This window comes from Primulina tabacum, chromosome 6 (assembly GCF_025594145.1).
Source record: "Primulina tabacum isolate GXHZ01 chromosome 6, ASM2559414v2, whole genome shotgun sequence".
Classification (NCBI taxonomy): Eukaryota; Viridiplantae; Streptophyta; class Magnoliopsida; order Lamiales; family Gesneriaceae; genus Primulina; species Primulina tabacum.
The window spans coordinates 12452741-12478951 of record NC_134555.1 but is presented as its reverse complement, the minus strand read 5'-3'; the positions used below and the strand labels follow the sequence as shown (position 1 = coordinate 12478951).

At 35.7% G+C, this 26211-nt stretch overlaps 1 protein-coding gene and 1 long non-coding RNA gene across 2 annotated transcripts; one reads left to right on the top strand and one right to left on the bottom strand.

Moving 5' to 3' along the window:
• Positions 1–10853: 10853 nt before the first annotated feature.
• LOC142549162 (small ribosomal subunit protein eS6-like) lies at positions 10854–12954 on the bottom strand. The gene is made up of 6 exons (XM_075657975.1): positions 12860–12954; positions 12711–12775; positions 11929–11986; positions 11713–11821; positions 11352–11624; positions 10854–11256 (listed from the first exon to the last, which is right to left on the bottom strand). The coding sequence occupies exons 1-6, from the start codon at positions 12863–12865 to the stop codon at positions 11015–11017; spliced, it is 753 nt and encodes a 250-aa protein (XP_075514090.1). The 5' UTR covers positions 12866–12954; the 3' UTR covers positions 10854–11014.
• Positions 12955–18322: 5368 nt separating this feature from the next.
• On the top strand, positions 18323–26005 carry LOC142549161 (uncharacterized). Its single transcript, XR_012821108.1, has 3 exons — positions 18323–18572; positions 19890–21811; positions 25881–26005. It is a non-coding gene; the product is annotated as an uncharacterized LOC142549161 (long non-coding RNA).
• The last annotated feature ends 206 nt before the right edge of the window (positions 26006–26211 follow it).

Below are 26211 nucleotides of genomic sequence, written 5' to 3'. Positions count from 1 at the left end.
ACATGTCATCATCTTGTGCTGCTAAATGAGCTTGCATTCTAATTTTCCAATCATCGAATTCTTCTCTGGAGAACATAGGAATTTTGTTGAATGAAGTCATGCTAGAAAGTTTATATATCAAAAGTATTCAAGAACAAGATTCACCCGCTCTGATACCACTTGTTAGGATCGGTTAACGTATCAAAAGTGTTTAGAAGGGGGGGTTGAATAAACACTCACAATAAAAATTGATCTTTTCAAATTTTGAGTTCAGTTTGGTGACAAACTGATTCTCGGAATCTTGTTGATCAATATCAATCAGTTAAACTGAATCAGTTGCGGAAGGTAACTGACTGAAAGATAGAATACAAAAATAAAATGCGCAAGGGTTGTTTCTGGATGTTCGGAGATTTCAATTACTCCTACGTCACCCCTTCTGTCACAAGGATAGGATATTCACTAAAAGACTTTGATCAAATACAAGAATTGTACTGACCCACTTCAGCTTGGACTTAACACTGCCAAAAACTGAAACTTTTAGTATAACAGAATGTTCTCAGTGCTTAACTGATCTTAGCACTATCGAATTTCAATGATTATCACAACTTGCTTGTAAGCTCAAATTGTACCCTTAACTGCTACGAATAAATCAAGTAAGAGGTGAGATGAGATTTTGACAGAGTGACAGCAAGCTTTTTGAATAGTATTCACTTCGTTATCGTTTTCAGCTGCTCTTCTGTCATATTTATATGCTTCTTTTCCAACGGTAACTTGAGATAAATTTGAATCTATGTATCCGTTCATTTCCACTTCATTTTTCTTTGGACTTTGTTTGCGGCGTCTTAATTGCTTTAGCCGGAATGCGTTGTTCTAGGTAGTCTTGGTTGTGGTGCGGCGTTTCATATTCAGTTGTAATCTGTTATGTCTCTTTGTCGGTTGAAGGTTCTTTCCAGAGACATCTTCAGCTGAGAGATACTTAATTTTAAGGCATTCGGTTGGATGTATTAACTGATCAGTTTCCAACCGATCAGACAGTCGATTTCAGTTATTAAGTCCAGTTGCTGAGTTCAGTTGGTTCGTATTTTCAGTTGGTTGATCAGTTTGTCAAACTCCAGAATTTAGTTTCCAACACATTCAACCGACAATAGATGACTGCAACAAGTAGTGGGATCGTAGCATCTCAGAAAAGCTGCAGTATACGACTGTTAGAAGAATGTTGACGTGGCAAGCAACAGATAGAAAGGTTCAAATTGTTTTTAATATTACCGTTGGAGGGAAGTATATAAATAGCAGAGAAAAGTAGCTGAAGAAACGATTGAAACTCTTGAACTTTCGAATCCTTGAACAACTATCGATTTACAAGTCAGTTACTCTGCTGAAATCCTTACAGACATCAAAAGCTCACGCTTATTGCGTACATTCATAGCATTCAGGCTATATCTCAAGCTTTCAAACACAAGCTGTAATACTCGATCTTGAAGAGATCATTTGTGTTAGATTATTTTAGTTCTTTTGTGTACTGTAAACCAGTTTGTTACTAAGAGTTTCAGTTTGGCATTGTTAAGTCCAAAATTGAAGTGGGTCTGTACAACTGCCGATCAAAGTCTTTTAGTGTATATCCTATTCTTGAGATAGAAGGGATGACGTAGGTGTATTTAAAATCTTTGAATATCCATAAAAGCTTGTGTCCTCGTATTTCAGTTTATATTCTATCTATCAGTCAGTTTGTTTCCGCACACTATTTGTTAACTGATTGATATTGACTTACAAGATTTCCGAGTATCAGTTTATCACTAAACTGACTAATCAGTCGAAAAGGTTTTGAAAATCGTAAGTGTTTATTCAACCCCCCCTTCTAAACACTTTTCTCCCTTTAACCGATCCTATCAAGTGATATCAGAGCAGTTGAATCTTGTTCCTGAATATTTCTATATACAAACTGATCAGTATGTCTTTATTCAACAAAATCTCGATGTTCTCCAGAGAAGATTTTGATGATTGAAAAATCAGAATGCAGGCTCATCTAGCTGCACAAGACGATGACATGTGGTACGTTATCACAGACGGACCCATGAAGACATTAAAGGCAAACACAGCTGTTGCCATAACTGACGGGGCACCACTTCGTATTGAAAAACCCCGAGTTGAGTGGACAACTGAAGACAAGAGAAAAACAACCTTGGACAACGTGGCTAAAGATATTTTATAAAAAACGCTGTATAAAGTCACTTTTATCCAGATAAAAATGTGCAAATCTGCCAAGGAAATTTGGGAGAAGCTGATTCAGCTCTGTGAAGGCAATGAGCAAACCAAAGAGAACAAGCTATATGTTGCTGTTCAAAAGTTGACAATATCAAGATGAAGAGTGGAGAATCCATGCATGAGTATGACGAAAGAATCTGCAGCATAGTCAACAAACTGAATGCACTCGGAAAAGTGTATTAAAATAAAGAGGTGGCACCGAAAGTTGTCAGAGGTCTTACCAAGGAATGGAAGTTAAGACCATGGCAATGCAAAAATCGAAGGACGTGAACAAGGTCAAACTTCATGATTTATTTGCTGACTTAAAAGCCTACAATTTTGAGTTGCAAACCATAGAAGGGAAACCTTCCACATCAGCTGCTACAACTGCCTTAACTGCTGTCAAACTGGAACCAACTGATTCAGTTGAAAAATCTGCTGATCAGTTAAGTAATGATGCTATGTCATTATTCGTCAAAAAGTTGGAAGATTCATGAGAAGAAATCAAGGAAATTTCAAAAGACAATATCAGAAAAATCACTCCAAAGAAGAATCTAATGTCTGCTACAAATGTGGCAAAACTGGTCATTTCATTGCTGACTGTCCCAAGCCTAATAAGGACAATTGAGGCTCAACTGAAAAAGGAAAGTAATCCTATGAGCACAAGAGAAGATCAAAAGATGACAAGAAATATTACAGAAAGAAGCATGAGGTGCTTCTAACTGAGGAAAGCAAGTCAAAATGGGCAGAATCTGACATTGATGATTCAGAATCAAGATAACTTGAGCTGCTCCAGTGATGATGATGAAGAAGTCAAGTGTCTAATGGCTGATGACATAGAACTGGAGCAACTAGTCAACAGGTATTTGACTTTAGCTCAACTAATTTCACACGAGATGAACTCATTTCTACACTTCACGACATGGTGAATGAGTATCACAAGCTTGCCCTATCTTTTGAGAAGGCCAGATCAAAGAAAACTATCCCAAAGACAATAAAACTGAAACTGATGAATCAGTTGATTTGTTGAGTCTTAAAAGGGAGATTGTTGAGCTCAATGCTGAAAGAAGCAAGAATCAATCAATGATTCAGCAGTTGATGCTTGAAAATTCAAAGCAAACTGAGCTTACTAAAACATGGAACAAATCATCTGTTGTATTAACTGAAATACAAGATAAACAGAAATCAGTTACTGATAAAACTGGTTCAGGGTTCAGCAACCAAGATGAAACTTCCACCACTGACACTCAGCCAAAACTGAACATGAACAAAGGGAAGTACATTCACTTTGTAAAATCAGTTATGGTACAAGAACAACCAGAGCCAAGTAAACCAGTTATACAGCCTATTGAAAATAAGGACAATGCTAGAAGGTATGGTATTGGTTATAGCCCAAAAATTTCAACTGACCCACAAATGCAGTCATAAAAAAAGTTCAGTAATAAATACTTGAACTATTCAAATGACTATTCCAATTACTATAACAACAAGTCAGTTTAGAAAAAATATCGACTGAATAACTAGTTGAAGAAGGTTAAAACTTATATTTCTTCATCTACCCACTACACATCAAGAACACACAAGCCGAGAAAAACTATCTGGAACACAACAACTGGAAAGTTAGTTAGATTTGTTCAAATCTAGGTTCCTAAAGGACTAATCAGTTTAGGACTCAAATAAGTTGTGGGTACCAAGATTATATATTGTTTGTGATTGCAGGTGACATGTGCAAACAAAGAATCAACCTGGTATCTGGACAGTGGATGCTCGCGTCATATGACAGGGGATGCAAGTTTGCTATCCCAACTGATCAAATACACTGCTCCAAACATCAGTTTTGGAGACAACTCCAAAGGTAAAACTGTGGGTAATGGTAAGCTTATCCATGATAAATTTACTATTAAAGATGTTTTACTAGTTGAGAATTTGAAGTATAACTTGATTAACATCAGTCAGTTATACGAAAATAAATTCTCAGTTCAGTTTGACAGACATTTGTTAAGTTAGAGACTCAACTGATGATGTCATCCTAACTGGCAATCGTTGTGGGAATACCTATAAAGTCAGTTGGACTGAACAACCTTATGCACCAGTTTGTCTTAAAGGTTCAAAATCTTCTAAAAACTGGTTGTGGCATAAAAGATTGAACCACCTAAACTTTAAATTTATTTCCTATCAGAGTAACCATGATCTTGTAACTGATTTGCCCAAAATAGATTTCTCAAAAGATAAAATTTGTTCAGCATGTCGGTTTGGTAAGCAAGTAAGATCTTCATTTAAAAACAAGGGTTGTATATCATCTTCCCGATGCTTAGAACTGCTACATATGGATCTTTTTGGTCTTATACCAGTCATGAGCTTAGGGGGAATGAAATACACTCTAGTAGTCATGGATGATTTTTCAAGATTTAGTTGGGTTATTTTTCTCAAATCCGAAGACCAAACTGCTGCACAACTGATTAAGCTTTTCAAAAGACTATTACGTGAAAAATCAGTTTGGATTGATCGAATAAGGTCTGATCGAGGGACTGAATTCATCAATCAAAATCTTTCATAATTTTTAGAAAATACTGGAATCAATCATGAGCTCTCAGCAACAAGAACTCCTCAGCAAAATGGTGTAGCTGAGAGAAGAAATCAGACCCTTAAAGAAGTCATAAACACTGCATGTTACACTCAGAACAGATCAATGATTAATAAGAATCATTTGAAAGCACCATATGAGATCTGACATGGATGCAAAAGTGTGGTTTCTTATTTCAAAATATTCAGCTGCAGATGTTTTATTCTTGATAATGGGAAAAATCATTTAAAAGTTTTTTATGCTAGATCCGCAGAGGGAATATTTCTGGGATACTTTTCAGTTAGTAAAGCTTACAGAGTTTTTAACAAAATCACTTTGAATGTATAAGAATCTATTCATGTTGTTTTTGATGAATCTGTGCTAACTGATAAGACAACTGACCTAGTTAAGAAAGTTGATCGCTTTACAGATATCAGTTTGGAGGATGATAATGAAGAAGAGAATCATATTTGAAACGTCTGCTATTCGTTTTGCTTATAATGTACTAGAAATTTTTTTTCCTCCTTCAACTTGATAATTTGAAAATACACATATATATACTTTAAAATACTTTGACACCATTTTAAAATAAAACAACCAACTAGTATTTGAAAAATCAAAGGAAATCGTCAAAACATGAAATCGTTAAACGTCTTACCAAACCTAAAAAGCAATAATTTGAAAAGTATAGCTCTTACTAAACCTCTCAAAAACTCCTCAAGACATAAATAAAAAGTCCTAAAAATCTTTTAACATAATCATAAACATAAATGTGGAGAAGTAGAAGCGCTGGTCATCGGGTCATGTGCACCTCAAGTCCAGTCAGATCAGGCATCCAAGCATCCCTCAACAATATTATCATGCTCACATGCATCAATCACATCTAGTGAGTCTAAAGACTCAACACATCATATCTTTAATACCAAATAATACGTATAAAACCATAAGCAACAGTGAAAATGCTTTTACGTAACAATACCATTTTCATGACATGCATAACTTCAAAACATAAACATTTTCGTAACCATTTTTCATATCGTTCTCAACATATTTATATACATATTATCATCAACATATACGTATTTTTTTTCCTTTCGTTGAATTCAGATCGTTAATTGTGACTTTCGTGTTCGTCCACGTGTTGAGCGATGGATCCATCTACATGTAACCACATTACTGGGCGGCAGGGACATCAGCACTCTAATCGGTCAACCGAGACTTGGCCTTACGTATTAACATATCATTGTATACATATTCGTATCCATGGAAATACGATCATTGGGCTTCCACCGGGACCGTCACCCTCACGATATCTCCAACATATCATCGTATTAGTCACAATGACATCACTTCCTTCAACGTTTAATATTCTCATCACTTTATAAAATTTAAACATGCATATAATGTTTTTCTGTTAAACCAAGCATGCAACATATCTTTAACGTTATCGTTTCATCATAAAAATTCATAAACATTTGAAATAAATATTTTAACATATAAAAATCCTTAAACATTTAAAATAAACATATTAGCATATAAAACAGCATTCAGAGCACTGCCACGACGTTTACTAATTTTTGGATGTAAAATTACCGTTTTACCCCTAGACGTAAAATTCCTTGAATTTTACTTTTTCTTAATTTCATTAACTCTAACATGTCCCAAATAATTATTTAAGCCTAAATTAAAATTCGCATAATTTTATTTAGCTTAAATACTAGACTTTTTAATTAATTTGTTAATAGACGTTTTGAAGGCGTTTCAATCCCGAAAAATTGTAAACTTTAATATAAAATTCCAAAATTAGACCTTTTATATTATTTTAGCCCTCGTGAACCATGACTCGACCCCCGTGAGCCGTGTTTCGATTAATTTGCTCAAAGAAAACTCTAACTTTGACCCATAAAAGTTAGCCTCGAGCCATGGTCCGATTTTCACGAGCCACCCTCAAACCATGTTGGACCAAACCCTGAACAACCCCTCTGGAAACCCTCCTGGACCCTTGGAACCCACAGACTAGACCCCTAGCTCGAAATCTAAGGCACACAACCTGCTGCAAAAGTGGTCGAGAACTCCCTATATACATAGGACACTTCACGCGCACCTAGGACCTAACCCACCAAGCCAGCCCTTGAACCAGCCCTTCAAGCACCTTCCTATGACGCTAGGAACTCACCCTAGCCCAGCCCTAAGCCCCTAGGCCGAGCCATCTACCCTGCACCAGCCTCGCAGCCTTGCGCGTCTCTGCTTGGAGCTCTCGGTAGGACTCTTCCTAGCCCTATTGACTCGAGTCCTAGCATGGCTAGGACTCCCTCTCTGACCCTTCACAAGACTCTAGCCCAGCCTTGGTCCAACCGAGACCCAAGCCAAGCAAGATTACAAGGAACCCGAGCCTTCGACCCCTAGATAGCAAGGGTGGTTCTAGCTTTGATTTTTCGTGTTGTGTAGCCTCTAGGTGGTGTTCTTAGGACCCTAACGCATGTAAAACAATTCTTGATCATAACCTAAATCATGGCAGCCCCTTAACACATATTAAACATGATTTTTGTGTCAAATACAAGCCAAAAAAATTGACATATGCCATAAAACCGAAAATATTTCAAGTTCCCACTTGTTTTCCATGCAAACTGATTTTAAATAATTACTATGGTGTGCATGACGTGTAAAAATGAGAATAGGGCGTGCTTTTGCGTATTTAACGCACGAATTCTCGTTGATGATTGCGAAGAACAGCGACGACAACCTAGGCTTGATTTTCCTTGAAGCTTTTCAAATTTTCCTCTCAATTCTAACTTGTGTGTGTCGTGTAACTTTTGGAAGAGTTTTGGGGTGAAAAAAAATCTGAAAGTGGCGTGAGTTTATGAGGGTTTGAGGTGGGGTTTGTACATTAAATATTTTAATTAACCACTAAACAAGTTTAGTCCCATTAGTGGAGTTTAATTAGTCTCATTAGTATTTAATTAAAATATTAAAATTATTTTGTTTAAATACGTTTGTGAATTTATTAGGAGGGTTGCCGACACGTTCGTATTTTTGTTGAAAAACCAACACCGATAAAATTTACGTCTCGACGTTTAAAATCACCTCAAAAACCCTTATTTTCAAAAATGAAAAAACATCAACCATATTTTAAATAATTAAAAACAATTATTTAATAAAAACATTTTTACATTTTTCAGCCCTCAGTCTCCGTTCCTCGATCGCAACTCTAATAATCCTTAAAAATATATTTTAATGAATGTAAGTAGAAAACTGCTTAAAATGTCATGTAAACATGTCACATAATCAATCCTTAACCTCACCCTAAACATGGCAGCCCCTAAACACGAACAGGACATGAAATTTGGGCATAGAAATCAAAAGTTCCAAGCATGCGCATGAGAAGTACGAAAATTCTGAATAATAATTCATGTTTTCATGCATACAACAATTCAAACAAATATTATGACATGATGGATGAGAAAAGGGAGATTAAGGTGTGCCTTTGCGTAATTTACGTACGAATTTACGTTGACGACTGCGAAGAACGGCGACAAGAAACCTAGGCTGAATCCTCCTTGAAATTTCGAACTTTTCTCTTCAAAATATTCTATGTGTGTATCGTGTATTATGATTTGGGGGAATTGGTGTGCTGAATTATGAAAGTGGCGTGTGATAAGTGAGGGTTTGGTGTGGGTTTAGCTTATTTTATAGTTAATAATTCCTTAATTAAGCTTAGGCCCATTAAGCATAAATTTAGGCCCATTAATGCTTAATTATAATTTAATTAAAATAGTTTTTGTAAAAATAGTTTGTGAATTTAATAGCCGGGTTGCCAAAAAGTTCGTATTTTTGTTGAAAATCCAACACCGATAAAAATTACGTCCCGGCGTATAAAATCACCTCAAAACCCCATATCTTCAAAAATAATAAAAAGCATCACCCATATTTTAAATAATCAAAAACAATTATTTAATAAAACATTTTCTATTTTTCAGCCCTCGGTCTCCGTTCCTCGATCGCAACGCGAATAACCTTTAAAAATACATTTTAACGCAATCATGTAGAAAAATATATTTTAAACATTTAAAAATGCACCACATAATTAATTAATGCAATTAAATCATTTAATTGAAATACACAAAGAATTTAATAATTGCATGCATGTGGTTCGCGTGGATTTTTAAATTTTCGGGGCGTTACAGAATAAGACATAATTTTTTTTATCATTAAAAAAAAATATTGAATGTTAATGTATAGTTGATGAAAAAAAGAAACGAACAGCGAAGATGACGATATCTTCGGGGTTGAGATTTCATCCAATATACGGTATTACTATTATTAAGAATCTGTATAATAGAGACAAAAAAATGTCTTGGTCTGTTTTTTAATCTTCCAATTTTACCCTTATGTTATATTATTATTACACTTTTTTTATTTCTATTTTTAATTTCAAAAAACACTTTTGTTTTTTTTAATTACAGCAATTCAAATAGCACTTTAGTCACTTAATAAGTTGTCAAATTTCACTTTAATCTTTTGATAATTATAAAAAAATTTATACACATACATCGCGTGTGCAAAATAACTAGTTAGTAGAAAGCAGGAGTCGAGAGTTCTTCAAATATGGTGTCAATTTTTTGTTCCGAAAAGTGGGCGTTGGTGCATTGGGCGACGAAAGTGGCAGCTCTTGAAGACTTGAAAGTGATATTTGGTTTTGGGGGTCAGAAATTGAGAGTGAGGATTAAATATTTGGACCAATTTTTCTTAATAAATTTACAGACTCCGACGGTTTTAACCAAGGTTCTAAAAAACGTGAAGCGTCCTGAAATGCGGATGTCGAGCTCTAAGCTTTTTAAGTTTAAGCGAGATTAACACATGTTTAAGCGTGAAAAAACGTTTTTTTATTTTTAGTGTAATTGTAATTATCTCAAACCAATAAATAGATAAAATAATACATAAATATGATAAATTTAAGTTTGATGCATTAATTTTCATATTTATAAAAACATAAAAATCTCAAAATTACAATCTTTATTTGATTTTGCAACTAGACCACATTAAAAAATGCTAAATATTTGTCAAATTATTGTCAGACATGTTTAACCATAATTAAAATTAAAAAATAAAAATCTAAATTACAAACTTATTTTATTATTTAAAATACAAAAACATACCTTCAAAAAAAGAATTTAAAAATAAATAGATGCGATTAATTGTGCTTAAACACACTTAATGAAACGTCTTAATTACATTTAATTCGGTCAAACTGCAGTTTAACAGCTTTTTTCCGCTTTTCTCCGAAGCGGGGCGTTTTTGTCGAGCTTCAAGTTTAAGCGGGCTTTTTAGAACACTGGTTTTGACCAAACGTCTGTTTCCAGTTTTTCTAATTCTTTTTGGTTTTTACAAGTTAAACCTTTTTTTTGGGTTTTTACATATGTCCGGATTGGTCTGATCATTGGTTCAACTCGGATCGGCTGGTCCAATTTTGAAAACACTGATCATGTGAGGAATCAAGAAATCTTTGCCGGTGTTGACTTGGATCATTTACTCCTTGTTAGCTCTAATTCATTAGTATAGCTCAAGGTTATCCTGGCATCAAAGCCCGTAGGACGTATGTTAAAACTCATTGAAAAAGGTCATCGAAAACATATGTTGTGGTTTATACAAATAGAATATTTTTAATTTTTCGTGAGACCATGAATAATAGTCGGTCGGACCGGTTCCAAAACCAATAATCATGGACGATTTTTAAAAATATAATATTACGAATTTTCGTGAGACAAACCACGAATGATTAGTTGGATCCTTTCAATTATTTATTTTAATTCAAATATTTTTTAATTAGACATATGTAACATGATGAACATAAACCAAGTCAAAATTTCAAATAAAATAAATTTTCCAACTTAACTCCAAAAATATAATTGACATAAAAAACGACTAGTGGGCAAAAATAGCTAGTATTAACAATAAAATTATGACTAATAATGAAAATAATAATAATGATGATAAAAGTATAATTATTTGATTTAACTTATTGATTCACACGAAGGCAATATAGAGACGTACCCTATTAGGGCGATGAACGTCAACAAAACCAATAATATCCCAAAATCGATGGTCAGAAACAACTGAGCAATGATAGATGGAAAAAGACCATTCTAGCAACTTTCAATTGCATAAATCCGAAATGGCACTGGACCACGACACAACTCAACTTGTAACAAGAATTGCTACCTAGAGATTTGCTTAAGCAGCAGCAGCGGAAGGCTTCGATGCTGCAGACAGCCGAGACCTCTTTTTAGCCAAGCTTTCACTGCGCCTTTCCCTTTGTTCCTTCAATCGAGTAGCAAGAAGCTTCTGGTACTCCGCAGCCTCGGTTTTGGCCTTGGCAATTCTCTTCTTCTTGTCGGAAATTCTAGCTCTCTTCCTCTGCAAAGTTAAGGGAGTCACCAACCTCTGAATCTTAGGAGCTTTGCTGACTTTCTTACCTGTATTGTACCCAAGAACACAAGTTTAAAAGGTTAAAACGTGAAATTTAAATTATCTGGAAGAGCTATCAGAGAAAATGGACACAGTATCTCACCAGCCTTGGTGGTGAATGTTCGGCGATAAGTGTTGACATACTTTCTGACATCGTCTTCTTTGGAAAGGTTGAAGAGCTTGCGGATCTTTGAAGCCCTCTTTGGACCTCTCATCCTTGGCTTCTCTACGTCAGTCAACCCAGGCAATTCATTATCACCCTTTTTAACAATTACTAAGTTCAAAACCGAGAGATCAGGGCTAACAATACATCCACGAACAGACTTCCTCCTGCGCTCTCCAATTCTCCTACCGTATCCACGGAAGCATGGGGTACCTGTTTAAACAAACATGCAATGCAGGTCTCGTAAAAAAGATAAAGATAGAAACTAAATATGAAATGCCATCCAAATAATTCTACATACCTCTGTGCAGCAAGAGTCTGACACGGCCTGGTGTCAACACACCTTGCTTCATTGGGAAACCTTGCTTGTCACAACCTCCCATGATCTTGAACACGTAGCCCTTGAACTCCTGTAAAATAATTAGTGATGTTCATCATTAAAATGAACCCCATCACATAGATCATGGGTGAAACTCAACAAGCGAAATTCACTTCCAATAAAAAAAAAATAGCATACCTCACCCAGGGCATCACCGACAACCTCCTGAGAGATCCTCTTGTCCCAAAACACCCGGCTGCAATTTTGGGAATGAAGAAACCAAGATTTTCTTATGAATGAGATCCAATAAGCTGAACGAACTTATATATACTGAGGCTATATTGGCATGGCGACTTTAAGACAGCAAAATGACTGAAAAACCATGTAACCAGATGATATTTGAGCTTCCACATGCGGATTTCCAATGTAAAATTAACCGATTCGAGAACATATACAAATAATGTAGACCAATTTGACCATTTATATCTAGTTGTTTACTAATGTACATCGTGTCATTTAATCATCTTCAGAGATGGGTACTATATCCCCTAATCCACGAGTCCCATGAAAATCACACGAAATAAACAGTTTATAGAGCAGCTAAATAATAAATATTTGCGTAACCAGTAATGTCGCAGTAGGTAACAAAGAATATCGCAGCACAATATGCAAATCCTTCCAGACCATCAGTGATTTACACCTAGCTCTCCCTCCTTCAAACATCAAATACAACTATGTGCCGACATATCAGCCCCTAATGCTTATCCCCCCATTTCAAAAGCCATCAAGGAGTCAGTCAATACAACTGACTCAAGCAACCGTGTGTTAATCAACTTCAAATACAATTTAACAGAGATAAAGACAACATTAGCTAAGGAATGCCATACAAACCACAATCTTCAAACACTTGCATAATTTACCCGAAAATAAATCAACAATAGCAATTGAGGCTGAGAAATAAATGTAAAACCACAACATACAGTTTTTGGTCATCGTCAATCTCAAGCTTCTTCTGACATCCAGTTGTCGGATTCGCAATATTGAACTGTCAAATTAAACAGAAAATGAAGAAAAAATAACAAAAATAATTCTTCAGATATATAAACATCACAGAAATGGAGAGAAAGACCTTCATTTTGTGATAGCTGAGGAGGGCACAGAGATCGGAAGCCGAGAACGCTTCTTCTCTTCAACAAATTTAGGGTTTTTGTAAATACTATATATTATATATATATATATATATATATATCTTTTTTTTTACTATTTATTAAAGTTAGTCACTTAAAAATAACTAAACGGTGTCGTGATCTGTTTTTTAAATTATCTAATATACCCTCAATTCACATATGCACGTTCTTCATGTTCCAACCAAATCAGCCACCAAATCTCAGATTATCTTCAAAGACTAAAACTTCATTCATGTTTCTCCAATTTTCATATCTAGGTTAAATCTCCTATCCCAAACTTCTATCACACAACATGTTGTCTTTCAAGTTAATGTCGGTAACCGACATGCAATAAATGCATGTCGGGTGGAATAATCAAAGTTGGCTGAGTTTTTTAAACGTGGAGGGTTGGCATATTTCGTGGGTCAACAAAGTTGGATGGAAATTGCGTGATGAAATTGTGCGCAATTTCCTGGTTCACACTGGATGATGCATCTATAAATAGATGCATCATTCGAACATTTCAAGGCATCCCATTCTGAGTTCCTCTCTCAGTATGCACATATTTGATTGTGTTCTATAATATTTGATAGGTGTTTGTTCTCCTGTATTAAGATAGTTTGTGTTCTCTTTGGAAACACAGTGAGTGAGTTGTACACCAGTAAAATATTATAGTGGAAATTCTTTTCATCTTACCCGTGGTTTTTACCCTAATAATTTTTAGGGTTTTCCACGTAAATCTCGGTGTCCAATTTATTCTTTATTTTCGGGTTTTATTATCTCAAATTCCGTACGTGGGACCAACAAGTGGTATCAGAGCCTTGGTTTAAAATTTCTTAAAATTCTGAGTATGCTTTGTGGTTGCAGCCTAGACTGATCTTCCACATCAGAAAAGATTTTTTGAGATTTTTTTTATTTAAGGCGGGATTATTTTGTCCAGTCTACTAAAATTGTTGTAGACATAATGGCGGGAAGGTACGAGATAGCAAAATTCAACGGAAGCAATTTTATGCTGTGGAAAATAAAGATACAAACAGTTTTAAGAAAGGAAAATTGCTTGGCGGCTATTGGAAATAGACCGGTGGAGATTACAGATGATGGAAAGTGGAACGAGATGAATGATAATGCTGTTGCCAATTTACACTTGGCTATAGCTGACGAAGTTTTGTCAAGTATCTCTGAGATAAAAACAGCCAAAGTTATCTGGGATACTCTGACAAAGATGTACGAGGTCAAGTCGCTACACAACATGATTTTCCTAAAGAGAAGGCTTTATACTCTTCGGATGGCGGAATCCTCATCGATGACCGATCATATCAATACACTAAATACTCTATTTGCCCAACTCACTTCCGTGGGGCATAAAATAAGGGAAAATGAACGTGCGGAGCTTCTACTTCAAAGTCTACCAGATTCATACGATCAACTTATCATCAACATTACCAACAATATTCTGATGGGCTTTCTAAGATTCGACGATGTCTTAACTGCGGTTCTCGGAGAACAAAGCCGACGGAAGAATAAGGAAGATAGGTTGGTAACATCGAAGCAAGCAGAGGCTTTACCGATGATAAGAGGAAGATTTATGGACCGTGACTCCAGTGGGAGTCAAAGGCGAGGTAGAGCAAAGTCAAGAAGTAAGAAGAAAAATATTTACTGCTTTAAATGTGGCGGTAAAGGGCACTTCAAGAGAGAGTGTACGAGTATCGATAAAAGTTCTCAAGGAAATGTGGCCAGTACTTCAGGCAGTGGTGAAATATTATTCAGCGAAGCGGCAACAGTTGCAGAAGGCAGACACAAATTTTGTGACACATGGATAATGGATTCAGGTGCGACGTGGCACATGACGTCTCGGAGAGAATGGTTTGATCATTATGAACCAGTCTCAGGAGGATCTGTATTCATGGAAAATGACCATGCCTTGGAAATCGCTGGGGTCGGTACTATCAAAATTAAAATGTTTGATGGCACCATTCGCACCATACAGGAGGTACGACATGTGAAAGGACTGACGAAAAATCTTTTGTCCTTGGGGCAATTGGATGACATCGGGTGCAAAACTCGTATCGAGAACGGGATTATGAAAATTGTGAAGGGCGCGCTTGTGGTTATGAAGGCGGAAAAGGTTGCTGCAAATCTGTATGTACTTTTGGGAGAAACACACAAAGAGGCAGAACTAGCTGTTGCATCAATTGGTTCAGGAGAAGAATTAACAGTGTTATGGCATAGAAAGCTCGGGCATATGTCAGAACGGGGGTTGAAAATTCTCTCAGAACGGAAGCTGCTGCCGGGACTTACAAAAGTATCACTACCCTTTTGTGAGCACTGTGTTACCAGTAAACAACACAGATTAAAGTTTGGCACTTCTACTGCCAGGAGCAAAAGCATATTGGAGCTGATTCATTCAGATGTTTGGCAAGCACCAGTTGTATCCCTAGGAGGAGCGAGATACTTTGTCTCGTTTATTGATGATTTCTCTAGGAGATGTTGGGTGTATCCAATCAAGAAGAAATCAGATGTTTTCCAGATCTTCAAAGAATTCAAAGCGCGAGTTGAACTTGATTCTGAAAAGAAAATCAAGTGTTTGAGGACTGACAATGGAGGAGAATATACCAGTGACGAGTTTGATGCATATTGTCAACATGAGGGCATCAAGAGACAATTCACGACGGCTTACACACCTCAACAGAATGGAGTGGCGGAGCGGATGAACAGAACCTTGTTAGACAGAACAAGAGCTATGTTGAGGGCTGCAGGTCTAGAAAAGTCATTTTGGGCAGAAGCAGTCAAAACCGCTTGTTATATTATCAATCGTTCTCCTTCAGTGGCGATTGATCTGAAGACTTCGATGGAGATGTGGACCGGAAAGCCGACAGATTATTCTCATTTGCATACATTTGGAAGTCCGGTGTACGTTCTGTACAATGAGCAAGAAAGATCAAAGTTGGATTCGAAATCCAGAAAATGTATCTTCTTGGGTTATGCTGATGGAGTAAAGGGGTTTCGCTTGTGGGATCCTACTGTTCACAAGCTTGTCATCAGCAGGGATGTTATCTTCGAGGAAGATAAAGTAAAGGGAGACAAAGGCACACTGAATTCAGAAACTACTATTTTTCAGGTGGAAAATAAGACGGACGAAGGTCAAGTTTCTTGTGAAGCAGTACCAGAGCACGAAGAACAAGAACATGTTGAGTATGAGGTTTTCAATGTGAGGCAGTCAACTCGAGACAGAAGATCACCAGGTTGGCTTTCAGATTATGTCACTAAAAGCAACATTGCATATTGTCTATTATCAGAGGATGGTGAGCCATCAAGTTTCCACGAGGCTACTCAAAGCTCGGATGTATCCTTGTGGATGATAGCAATGCAAGAAGAGTTGGAGGCATTAGACAGGAATAAAACTTGGGATCTTGTTACACTACCACGAGGGAGGAAAGCCATTGGAAACAGATGGGTCTATAAGATCAAACGTGATGGCAATAACCAAGTGGAGCGGTATCGTGCTAGGTTGGTGGTAAAAGGATATGCTCAGAAAGAAGGCATTGACTTCAATGAAATATTTTCTCATGTGGTTCGGCTTACAACAGTCAGAGTGGTGTTGGCATTGTGTGCGGTGTTTGACCTACATCTAGAACAGCTAGATGTGAAAACTGCGTTTCTTCATGGAGATCTTGAAGAAGAAATCTAAATGCTTCAGCCAGAAGGTTTTGCGGAAAAAGGCAAAGAGAACTTGGTTTGCAGGTTGAACAAATCTCTGTACGGTCTCAAACAGGCGCCGAGGTGTTGGTACAAGAGATTTGATTCCTATATCATGAGCCTTGGATACAACAGACTGAGTGCAAACCCTTGTACATATTTCAAGAGGTCTGGTGATGATTATATATTTTGCTGTTGTATGTGGACGACATGTTGGTGGCAGGCCCCAACAAAGATCAGGTCCAAGGATTGAAGGCACAGTTGGCTAGGGAATTTGATATGAAGGACTTGGGACCGGCAAACAAGATTCTAGGGATGCAAGTTCACCGAGACATAAGTAACAGAAAGATTTGACTTTCCCAGAAAAATTATTTGAAGAAAGTCTTGCAACGCTTCAACATGCAAGATAGTAAGCCAATATCGACCCCTCTTCCTGTTAACTTCAAGTTATCCTCCGAGATGTGTCCTAGCAGTGAAGCAGAGAGGATGGAGATGTCTCGAGTACCGTATGCATCAGCAGTGGAAAGTTTGATGTTCGCCATGATCTGTACAAGACCAGACATTGCTCAAGCAGTGGGAGCAGTTAGTCGGTATATGGCGAATCCTGGACGAGAGCATTGGAGCACTGTTAAGAGGATCCTTAGATACATTAAGGGTACCTCGAATGCTGCATTATGTTATGGGGGATCAGATTTTACACTCAGGGGCTATGTCGATTCAGATTATGCAAGTGATCTTGATAAGAGGAAATCTACTACTGGTTATGTGTTTACACTTGCAGGAGGAGCAGTAAGCTGGGTTTCAAAACTGCAGACAGTTGTGGCATTATCTACAACAGAGGCAGAATACATGGCAGCTACTCAAGCTTGCAAGGAGGCAATATGGACTAAAAGGTTATTGGAGGAGATCGGGCACAAACAAGAAAATGTTTCTTTGTTTTGCGACAGTCAGAGTGCCTTGCACATCGCAAGGAATCCAGCCTTTCATTCTAGGACTAAACACATTGGAGTACAATTTCACTTTGTACGAGAAGTAGTAGAAGAAGGAAGCGTGGATATGCAGAAGATCCATACGAAAGATAACATAGCTGATTTTCTGACCAAGCCAGTGAACACTGATAGGTTTGAGTGGTGTAGATCCTCAATGGCCTAGCAGAAACGTAAGCAGCAGGTAATGGCAAGATTGAAAGGATGTGTGGAGATGTATTTGATTCTCAATCAAATCTCCAAGTGGGAGAAATTTCGGTAACCGACATGCAATAGATGCATGTCGGGTGGAATAATCAAAGTTGGCTGAGTTTTTTAAACGTGGAGGGTTGGCATATTTCGTGGGTCAACAAAGTTGGATGGAAATTGCGTGATGAAATTGTGCGCAATTTCCTGGTTCACACTGGATGATGCATCTATAAATAGATGCATCATTCGAACATTTCAAGGCATCCCATTCTGAGTTCCTCTCTCAGTATACACATATTTGATTGTGTTCTATAATATTTGATAGGTGTTTGTTCCTGTATTAAGAGAGTTTGTGTTCTCTTTGGAAACACAGTGAGTGAGTTGTACACCAGTAAAATATTATAGTGGAAATTCTTTTCATCTTGCCCGTGGTTTTTACCCTAATAATTTTTAGGGGTTTTCCACGTAAATCTCGGTGTCCAATTTATTCTTTATTTTCGGGTTTTATTATCTCCAATTCCGTACGTGGGACCAACAGTTAAATCTCTTGAATGCAATTCTTCAGTCATGCGATGGTAAGAACCTTATTTTTACGTTTCTCCAATTTTCAGATCTTGATTTTTACTTGCACACATATAAATTTCTTGGCGCATGATTTCACATCACAAAAAATGTATGTATATAGTTCTGCATTTATTTTAATTGATGTACACGACGCAGGAGTGAATGAATTTACCATTATTCAAAGTTGATGTAGAACAATGAGTAATGAAAGTTTCTTACCCCATGGGTATTATTTCGTACTGTGAAATGGATATCATGATCCCTTATGCTTTATAGGTATTATTATGATATAAGTAACTTCATTCCTTTTTATAATTATGTGTCTGGTTATGATCTTCACTGACGAACTTCTTTTTACAGAATCAATTCCTTTCTAATTTGGCAAAGAGTACATATTGTTTTTTGTTTCAGTTTGTTGAATGATGTTTGTGTCGTTTTCCCTAAGGTTTGGACATAACTCAATTTGCACACCAACCGTTTGACATAATATGTGAACATGGTGTTCTAAAGTTTTAATTCATTTCTCATTTATACTTTGGCAGTGATGCAAAGTTGAAAAATAATTTCACAGTGATGTTTGTGTCGTTGTTTACGTGTTTGAAAACCATAACTTAGGAACGAGCTGAGATAAGGTTTATGACTATGAAGGAATGGGGTGCAGTGTCGCTTGGCTACATATAGAGCGTTTTGGAGAGAGAAAATAATGGGAAAAGTGAGATTTGATGAACACAAAAGTCGCTCTTGAAATTATGAACCATTAGCATTTTGTGAAAGGGAAATTCTTTTTGGATGTTAAGATAATTTGACGATGACATGAATAATTATGTTCCATGAATGAATGCGATATTTGCCCAAAATTATCATTGTTATGCACTGCTCTCTAATTTTCAGTGCTCCATAAGCATGCAGCCTTTTCGAAGCCACGCTTAATTACAATGCTCTCTAACATCTCCTAGAGCAGTACGATACAATTTACTTTGAGCTATTGGGTTTGCTTACTAATTTATTTTATTTGTAAAATAAAAAAAATCTCAAAATGTAGTTTGAAATTTTTTATGTGGTGATAATGGACTTTTAGAGTAGGTGTTTACCTTACATATTCTTTATTATGTAATTTCTTCAAGAAATAAAATTTCAAACTACAATTTTCATATTTTTTTCCTCATATTCAGTATATAAAAATTATTGTATTTTTATTTCTTTGATTGTTGAATTCTACAAGATAGCTGGTTGTGTTGCTCGAGGAATAGTAACTTTTATTTGAGGTTCTTCGTGAGATTTACTCAAGCATAACTATTACTATATCTTTTACTATTTATTAAAGTTAAAGCCCATATAAAAACAGTATGGTGTCTTGGTCTGTTTTTTACTAATTACCCAAAAATGCCCCTGCATCTCCTTTTAATTTTTCCCCATGTTTTTATTCTTCCCTCAAATCCAACGCAGAAAACAGATTCTCTCAAAAACAGAAAATCAAGATACCAGATTTTCTGAAATCCCCACGTTCCTCTCTTCTTCCCTCAATCCCAACGTAGAAAACATATTCTCTGAAAAACAGAAAATCGAGATATCATATTATAGTGTATTTTTTTAAATATATATTTCTTCCCTTTCAACTTTTTCCCTTCTTCCCCTTAATCGACTCTAGATTTTATTGTGTGATTTTGAACCGGTAAGTACGTTTGAAAATGGAAGGTCTGTACACCGAATGATTCTCGTGATTAGATCTGGTGGCTTATTTTTGGAAGCATGTGATGGTTTTAATTTATATTTGAGGTATATTAGATTGAATTTATTTGATTTTGTTGTGTTTTTGGTTTTATTTACCATGGAAGTCAATTATATGATAGTCAATGAGAAATGGAAATGTTGTTTGGATTTTATATAAATCAATGGACATCATTTGTATGATTTTTTAGTGATTTCTTTGTTGATTTAGATGATCCATTTTTCGAATTTTCCTTTGAATATTCAATATCGAATTCGTATTTTATTTTCATGTGATCGTCGTTTTTTTCATAAATGAATAATCATTTCTCACTTATTTGTTGGTAAAGAATGACAAATATAGCCATAACATTAACTATAAAAAATAATCTAATTTTCTGTAATATTTTGTTTCAAAAATAATTAAACTATATCATCACCTTATAATTTTTTTACATATATATAAATTTTTATTGAAGGGCAATGAGGTTCTATATAATCATTTTACTTATGGTGGATGATATTATGTTGGGGGAGAGAGTGGTTAATTAAGTGCACAGACCAATGTAATTTGGTGGATATCTTTTCACTTTATTTTGGATCTCATTCAGAAATAAATTGAATAATTTTGATTAAATTTCAAGATTTTTATTGTGATTAAATTTGTTTAACTTATGATTTTTCATGCAGATGGTTCTTCAAACGGTTAATTTGTGATCTGCTTAAATTTTATCAGTAAGGGTGACACTCAGTTCAATAATTGCGGTTGGTTTAACATCCATTTTATTGTTTTCTTATTTTCAAATCCAATTTTATGCTCGATGAATAACATATTGTTTCTTTCCCCACATCCTTTCTTTTTAGTATTGTAAAGACATTTTGAAGTTTGATGAAATTGTAATTTAATCATCAAGTTTTAATTGCAACATTAGTCATTGCCCTTAAATGTTTTATAAAATGTGCATAAATAGTCTTTTTGAACCATTGGTAGTGTAACCGTAAATTTTTTTCATTGCTAAAATTTACTTTTCATCGTTTCAATGATAAATATTCAATACATGATATATTTGGTGGACACAAATGTACATTGTCTTTGCTTCTTGATAAGAGTAAATGTTGATTTCAAATTGGATGGTAGTATTTTATATCACCTCATGTTGAGTTATTGTCTACACGAGCTAATCGAGTGTTGTGGTTTGGTATAAAGGCCAGTTATATGATTCTATTTGGCATAACTCTGTGGTGATGAATTATTGGACTTTGAGATGACTTGCACTTAAAATTTGAATAACTCGATTTTGATCAAGCATGAAAATCTTATCAACTTTCTACCAATATGTGTCGAAGAGGAAAATGCTACCGCTTTGCTTTGCATCTGTGTGCTGGTATGGGTTGTTTTCGGCATTATTAATCAATTAATTTCAATAAGCGTTGAACAATTGAAATGTGCTAGAATGAGTTAGCTTTCCAATAAAATTAAAAGAATGAAAATTTGGTGAGTTTTGGTCAAGTTATGGGAAAAATTCCGAAGGCATATAAACTGAAATTTTATGAGTTTTTATAAACTAAACAATTAGGCAAAAGTTTGATATTGTTAAGTTATTTGAATTAATTTATGATATTATTATGGATGTATCTCACTGATAAAATCTTGATGTGAGGATCGTGGAGACGAGCTATCTTTGTGTATGACTCTATTTTCTGGATCTCTGGATACCATTTTCCTTAGGTCATCACTACAACTCAACAAATTGATTTATTTATTCATTTCAGGTTTGCATAATGCCGACCAATCTAATTATTAAATTCTCCTTTATGTACTATTGATTTTACTTTTATCTTTCTTTGTCAATCAATATTCAATTACACATTAAAACATATATTCTTTTAGATTTTTATATTGAATTTTTGTTCATTCATTAGTGAAGCTGAAAGAGATCAACTTCAGATTTTATTACGAGTTCTTTTGTTATAAAATAGTATCATAAAATACTCATTATTTAATTTTATCCCTACGGAATAGTGACCATAATGCCATATAATATTTTTTAAAATTATATATATAAAACTACTATTACATCTTTTATATCTTTTACTATTTATTAAAAAATTGGACATGCTAGAGTAACTAAACGGTGTCTTGGTGATCTTTTTACAAAGTTTTGATTTTTATCCCTTTCTTTTTTAGTAATGTTTTTAGCCCTTATGAGTGTTTTCCATTTTTTTAATTTATCTTTTGAATTCTAAAATCTTGAAAATATGACGCACATTTTTAATGTAAGATTCGGATTCCCCCTTATGAATGTTTTCAAATTTGTATTTGTAGATCAAGGTTTTAAATTTTGTCCAACTCTTTATTCTCTCAGGTTTTTTTCATCTTCATTATTCGGTGTTCTTAGATTCATTTGTGATAAGCTGTAGAACCCGTAAATTAGACTACGTATAAGCCATGCATAATTTTAGTGTTTAAATTAAAATGATTTTATTGCATGAGTATTTAAATTTAATTATTTTACGTAGTAGTTTAATTTTTATCATTTCAGTTATTTCAGTGAGGTCGGACTGAAATTGGAGTTTAGAGATAAAATTTAAGATTCAGAAAACATTTCCAGAATTTATTTTAGCTAGCAAGTAAGTTAATTTAAGTTAATAAGGAGGTTTAGGGAATTATATATACAACTTGAGGTGAGTAGAAAATAAATTCATTTAAGTTCCATAATTAAGGGGTTAATTCACTAAATTATTTAAAGGATAGGTAAGGCTTTTAAGGGTTATAGATTTACTAACTAATCAACATTTCCCCTTCATTTTTATTGTAAAATTTTCGGCCCCCTTAGATGACTAAACAATACATTGCCAACTCACCATTTGACCCATTCTTTGTCACTCCTTAGCATGGTTATCTTTTCACCCTTAATTAATTAATTAATACTAGATCATTATCCTAACCTAGTCTAGCATGTAGGAATCGGTCATTAGCACTCCAACAAACACCCCAACAAATCATTTGATAGCAAACCAAATTCAAAATTTAAAAATAGGATACTTGGTCTTGCATTCCCCATTATATTGCACCCATTTCCCTCACCCTCCTAACCAACATTTCTCCCCCCTTTCCACCGAAAATTGGAGTGATTTCAGAGCCATTTCAGAGTGTAAAAATCGAGAGGTGCTAGCTTTTAACAAGAGGGAAAAACCGAGTAAGAATCAAGGTAGCAAGAACGCTCCACTCCTCCGCGCCGAATCGCCTCATCCTTTCGTTTTTCTTTCAAACGAAACCAGGCATGCATATGTTCTTCCTTGACTCTTCAATCAAGTCCTATTATCATTATTTAACATTACATGATCATCATTTCCATGCAAAAACCGAAACACATCAAGGAATTTTCAGAAAAATAATCATGCAGAATTTTCGGTTTCCATGACAAGCTTCACGAGTTCTCTTGTTTTGTTGTTTCAGGTGGATGGTTCGACTCCAGGCTCACTAGGCTACATCCAGACATGTACTAGCATGCATTAAGACCATGTTGGTCCATTCAAACAAGCCCCATGCATGATAGAAACCGAAGATGACAACAACTCACCATTTTTGTCCATTTGAGTTTTCGAAAATTCTGTTGTGCTGTCAAAGGGAAATGAATCTGATCTTGGCTGACCCAAGGCCTATAGCCATGGTTAGAACACTTCCCTAGCATGTCTAAGACATGACTAAGTCGCCCTTTTGGTGGCTTGGTCCATGGTGAATCGGTTTTTACAAAATACTCAAGAACAGCCCCTGCACCCTTCGGCTTATCATTTTTGACAGCTAGTGTTGTTTCGATTTTTAGGGAATGGTGTGGATCTTGGTTGGCCTCCGGCCCTTAGCCACGGTTCATACCATACCACTAGAAGTCTAGATCGTGTCATGGTCAATCAAATGGCCATTGGAACGATTCGTGACAGCAAAACAAAAGCAATGCATCCTACGTGCAGAATTTGTTCTCGGTTGGAACGTTCGGTTGTTTGCTGGTGTCATGCGAATTGTGGCTGGTCTAGGGCCCTTAGCCATGGTTCAAATCATTCCTTAGGATGTTGGTAAGAGGTTTTGGTCGGTGGTTCAAGCCTCAATGGCCATTAGCCTCGAAAACGACGCAAGAAACCAAAGCACAGCTGCTGTATTTTGTGGACAGCAACTTGCTGTGAGGGTTCAGTGGCTCATTCGAGTTCTTGGTTGGCTTTTAGCCTATGGTGTTGGACTGGACAGTGCCTCATTAAGTTAGGAAGGTCATGTTTTTGGCCGTTCGTGATTCAGATCATTTTTGAGGTCGTACGAGGATTTACGGTGCGATGTGCCAAATTGACTCTCGAAAGAGCGTTTCATGTTTTGGCCTCCATTCACCTAGATTTCGACCCTCACCACTTTAGGATCATTATTTCATCATTCAAGGCGTATTTTAATCATGACTAATTGATGGTTCGGTGTTGGTTCGGGTTGGCACGGAGTCATGATTAAATACGAAGTCGTAGGCGCAATTGTCTCAGTTTTCGGATTTAATTGCATAGTTTGGTCAAGTAAAAGCTATTGCATATTTCTCATGGCATATGTAGGTTGCAGCGAGCTTGGGAGCGATCCAATCGATTCAGTAAAATTATTGCAGGATATTTAATTATGTTGATTAATTATATTACGTGCAAAAATATTCATTTTGAGATTTATGCGATATTGCTTGTGGTCACTTTACTATCATGATTATACCCGGTCGCCAGTTTCCGGTCCGGTCGCCAGTTACCGGTCAGTTCAGTTGTTTCACCCAGTATACTGTGGCAGTAGTCTGATCAGACGTACATTATTAAACCCGATCGCCTGTTACCGGTCCGATCGCCAGTTACCGGTCGGCTCAGTTCAGTTCAGTTCAGGGACCACTTGCGTAGACCATAATCTCACCAGAAAATTATTACATGCTATTTCAGTACAGGGCTCCAAGGAGCAAACATTTTCACTATGATTTTCAGTTCAGTAATGCACGTATTATAATTGCTCATGACAAGTTATTTTCACATTATGCCTCATGACATGATATTTTTATCCCATGCAAAATTTTACTATTTATTTACTTGTTATTTACGATATATGCATGTTGAGTCTTTAGACTCACTAGACTTGATTGTTGTAGGTACTGATGATGTCGGGACCGAGGGCGGGGACCAGTGAGCCAGCTCGAGTCGGCAGTAGTAGGACCCGAGGACCTCAGTTCAGCATTTATTATTATTTGTTTGATCAAACATTTTAATTATAGTCGGATAAACTTTTACTGTTATTTCGAAAATGTTAATTTCTTCCGCTGCCATTTTGAACATCAAAATTTATTTATCAGTTCATTTATGAATGAGGCAATTTTAATTATTTAAAAAGAAAATTTTAATTTTTCCACAAATTTTCAAACACGGATTTTTAGGCCTCTACATAAGCGCTGTCAATTTACTCTCATCCAATTAACTGCATTTTACGACGCTCACAACTTGAAACTGCCTTATGAGACGCCACCTTTCATATGCGTTCAAGACTGAACCAGACCTCGAGACCATTCTTTAATATTTGGACTCGAATTTTGTACCATTTATCATGATTCTGCAGTGCATGTCTTTTACATCTTTTTAAAAACAAAAATTTAAACTTTATTCTTCTGCTTCTCTAACGTTTTTTCTACTACTATTTCTTCACAACTTCCAATAAATTTATCATATTTAATGTCAGATTAATGAAGATTCTTTAAATAGTTTAGGCAATGGGTTCTTCCCTCAGTATATATTAGGTTATGCTTTAGGTTAACTTCGATGTGATGATAATATATTTCTCTTATAGATATCTAAATATTGAAAAATGAAAGCCACGAGTTCGGGAGATCATATATCAGAAAACAATGTCAATAACATGTTTTCAACCCAAAATGACGTCACAAATCAACAACAAAGGTTTTCACAGCTATGCTCTTTTTCATACCAAATTTCAAGAAAACATTTTAATACTATATTGTGGAAATTTTTTTACAGAAATTATTAAAATATTTCTATTTTAAGAATCAATTTCATTCATGATCAATCAACATAATAATACAATAGCATTAATATAGATAATTTTTAATATCTTTCATATTTAGACAAAAACAATGCTATATTGGCAAAATATAGCCTCA

Coding starts and splice junctions, on each gene's coding strand:
- LOC142549162 (XM_075657975.1), bottom strand. Junction 11,987..12,710: donor ATTGACGATGACCAAAAACT/GTATGTTGTGGT, acceptor CCAAAATTGCAG/CCGGGTGTTTTGGGACAAGA. Junction 11,257..11,351: donor AACATTCACCACCAAGGCTG/GTGAGATACTGT, acceptor GGTACAATACAG/GTAAGAAAGTCAGCAAAGCT.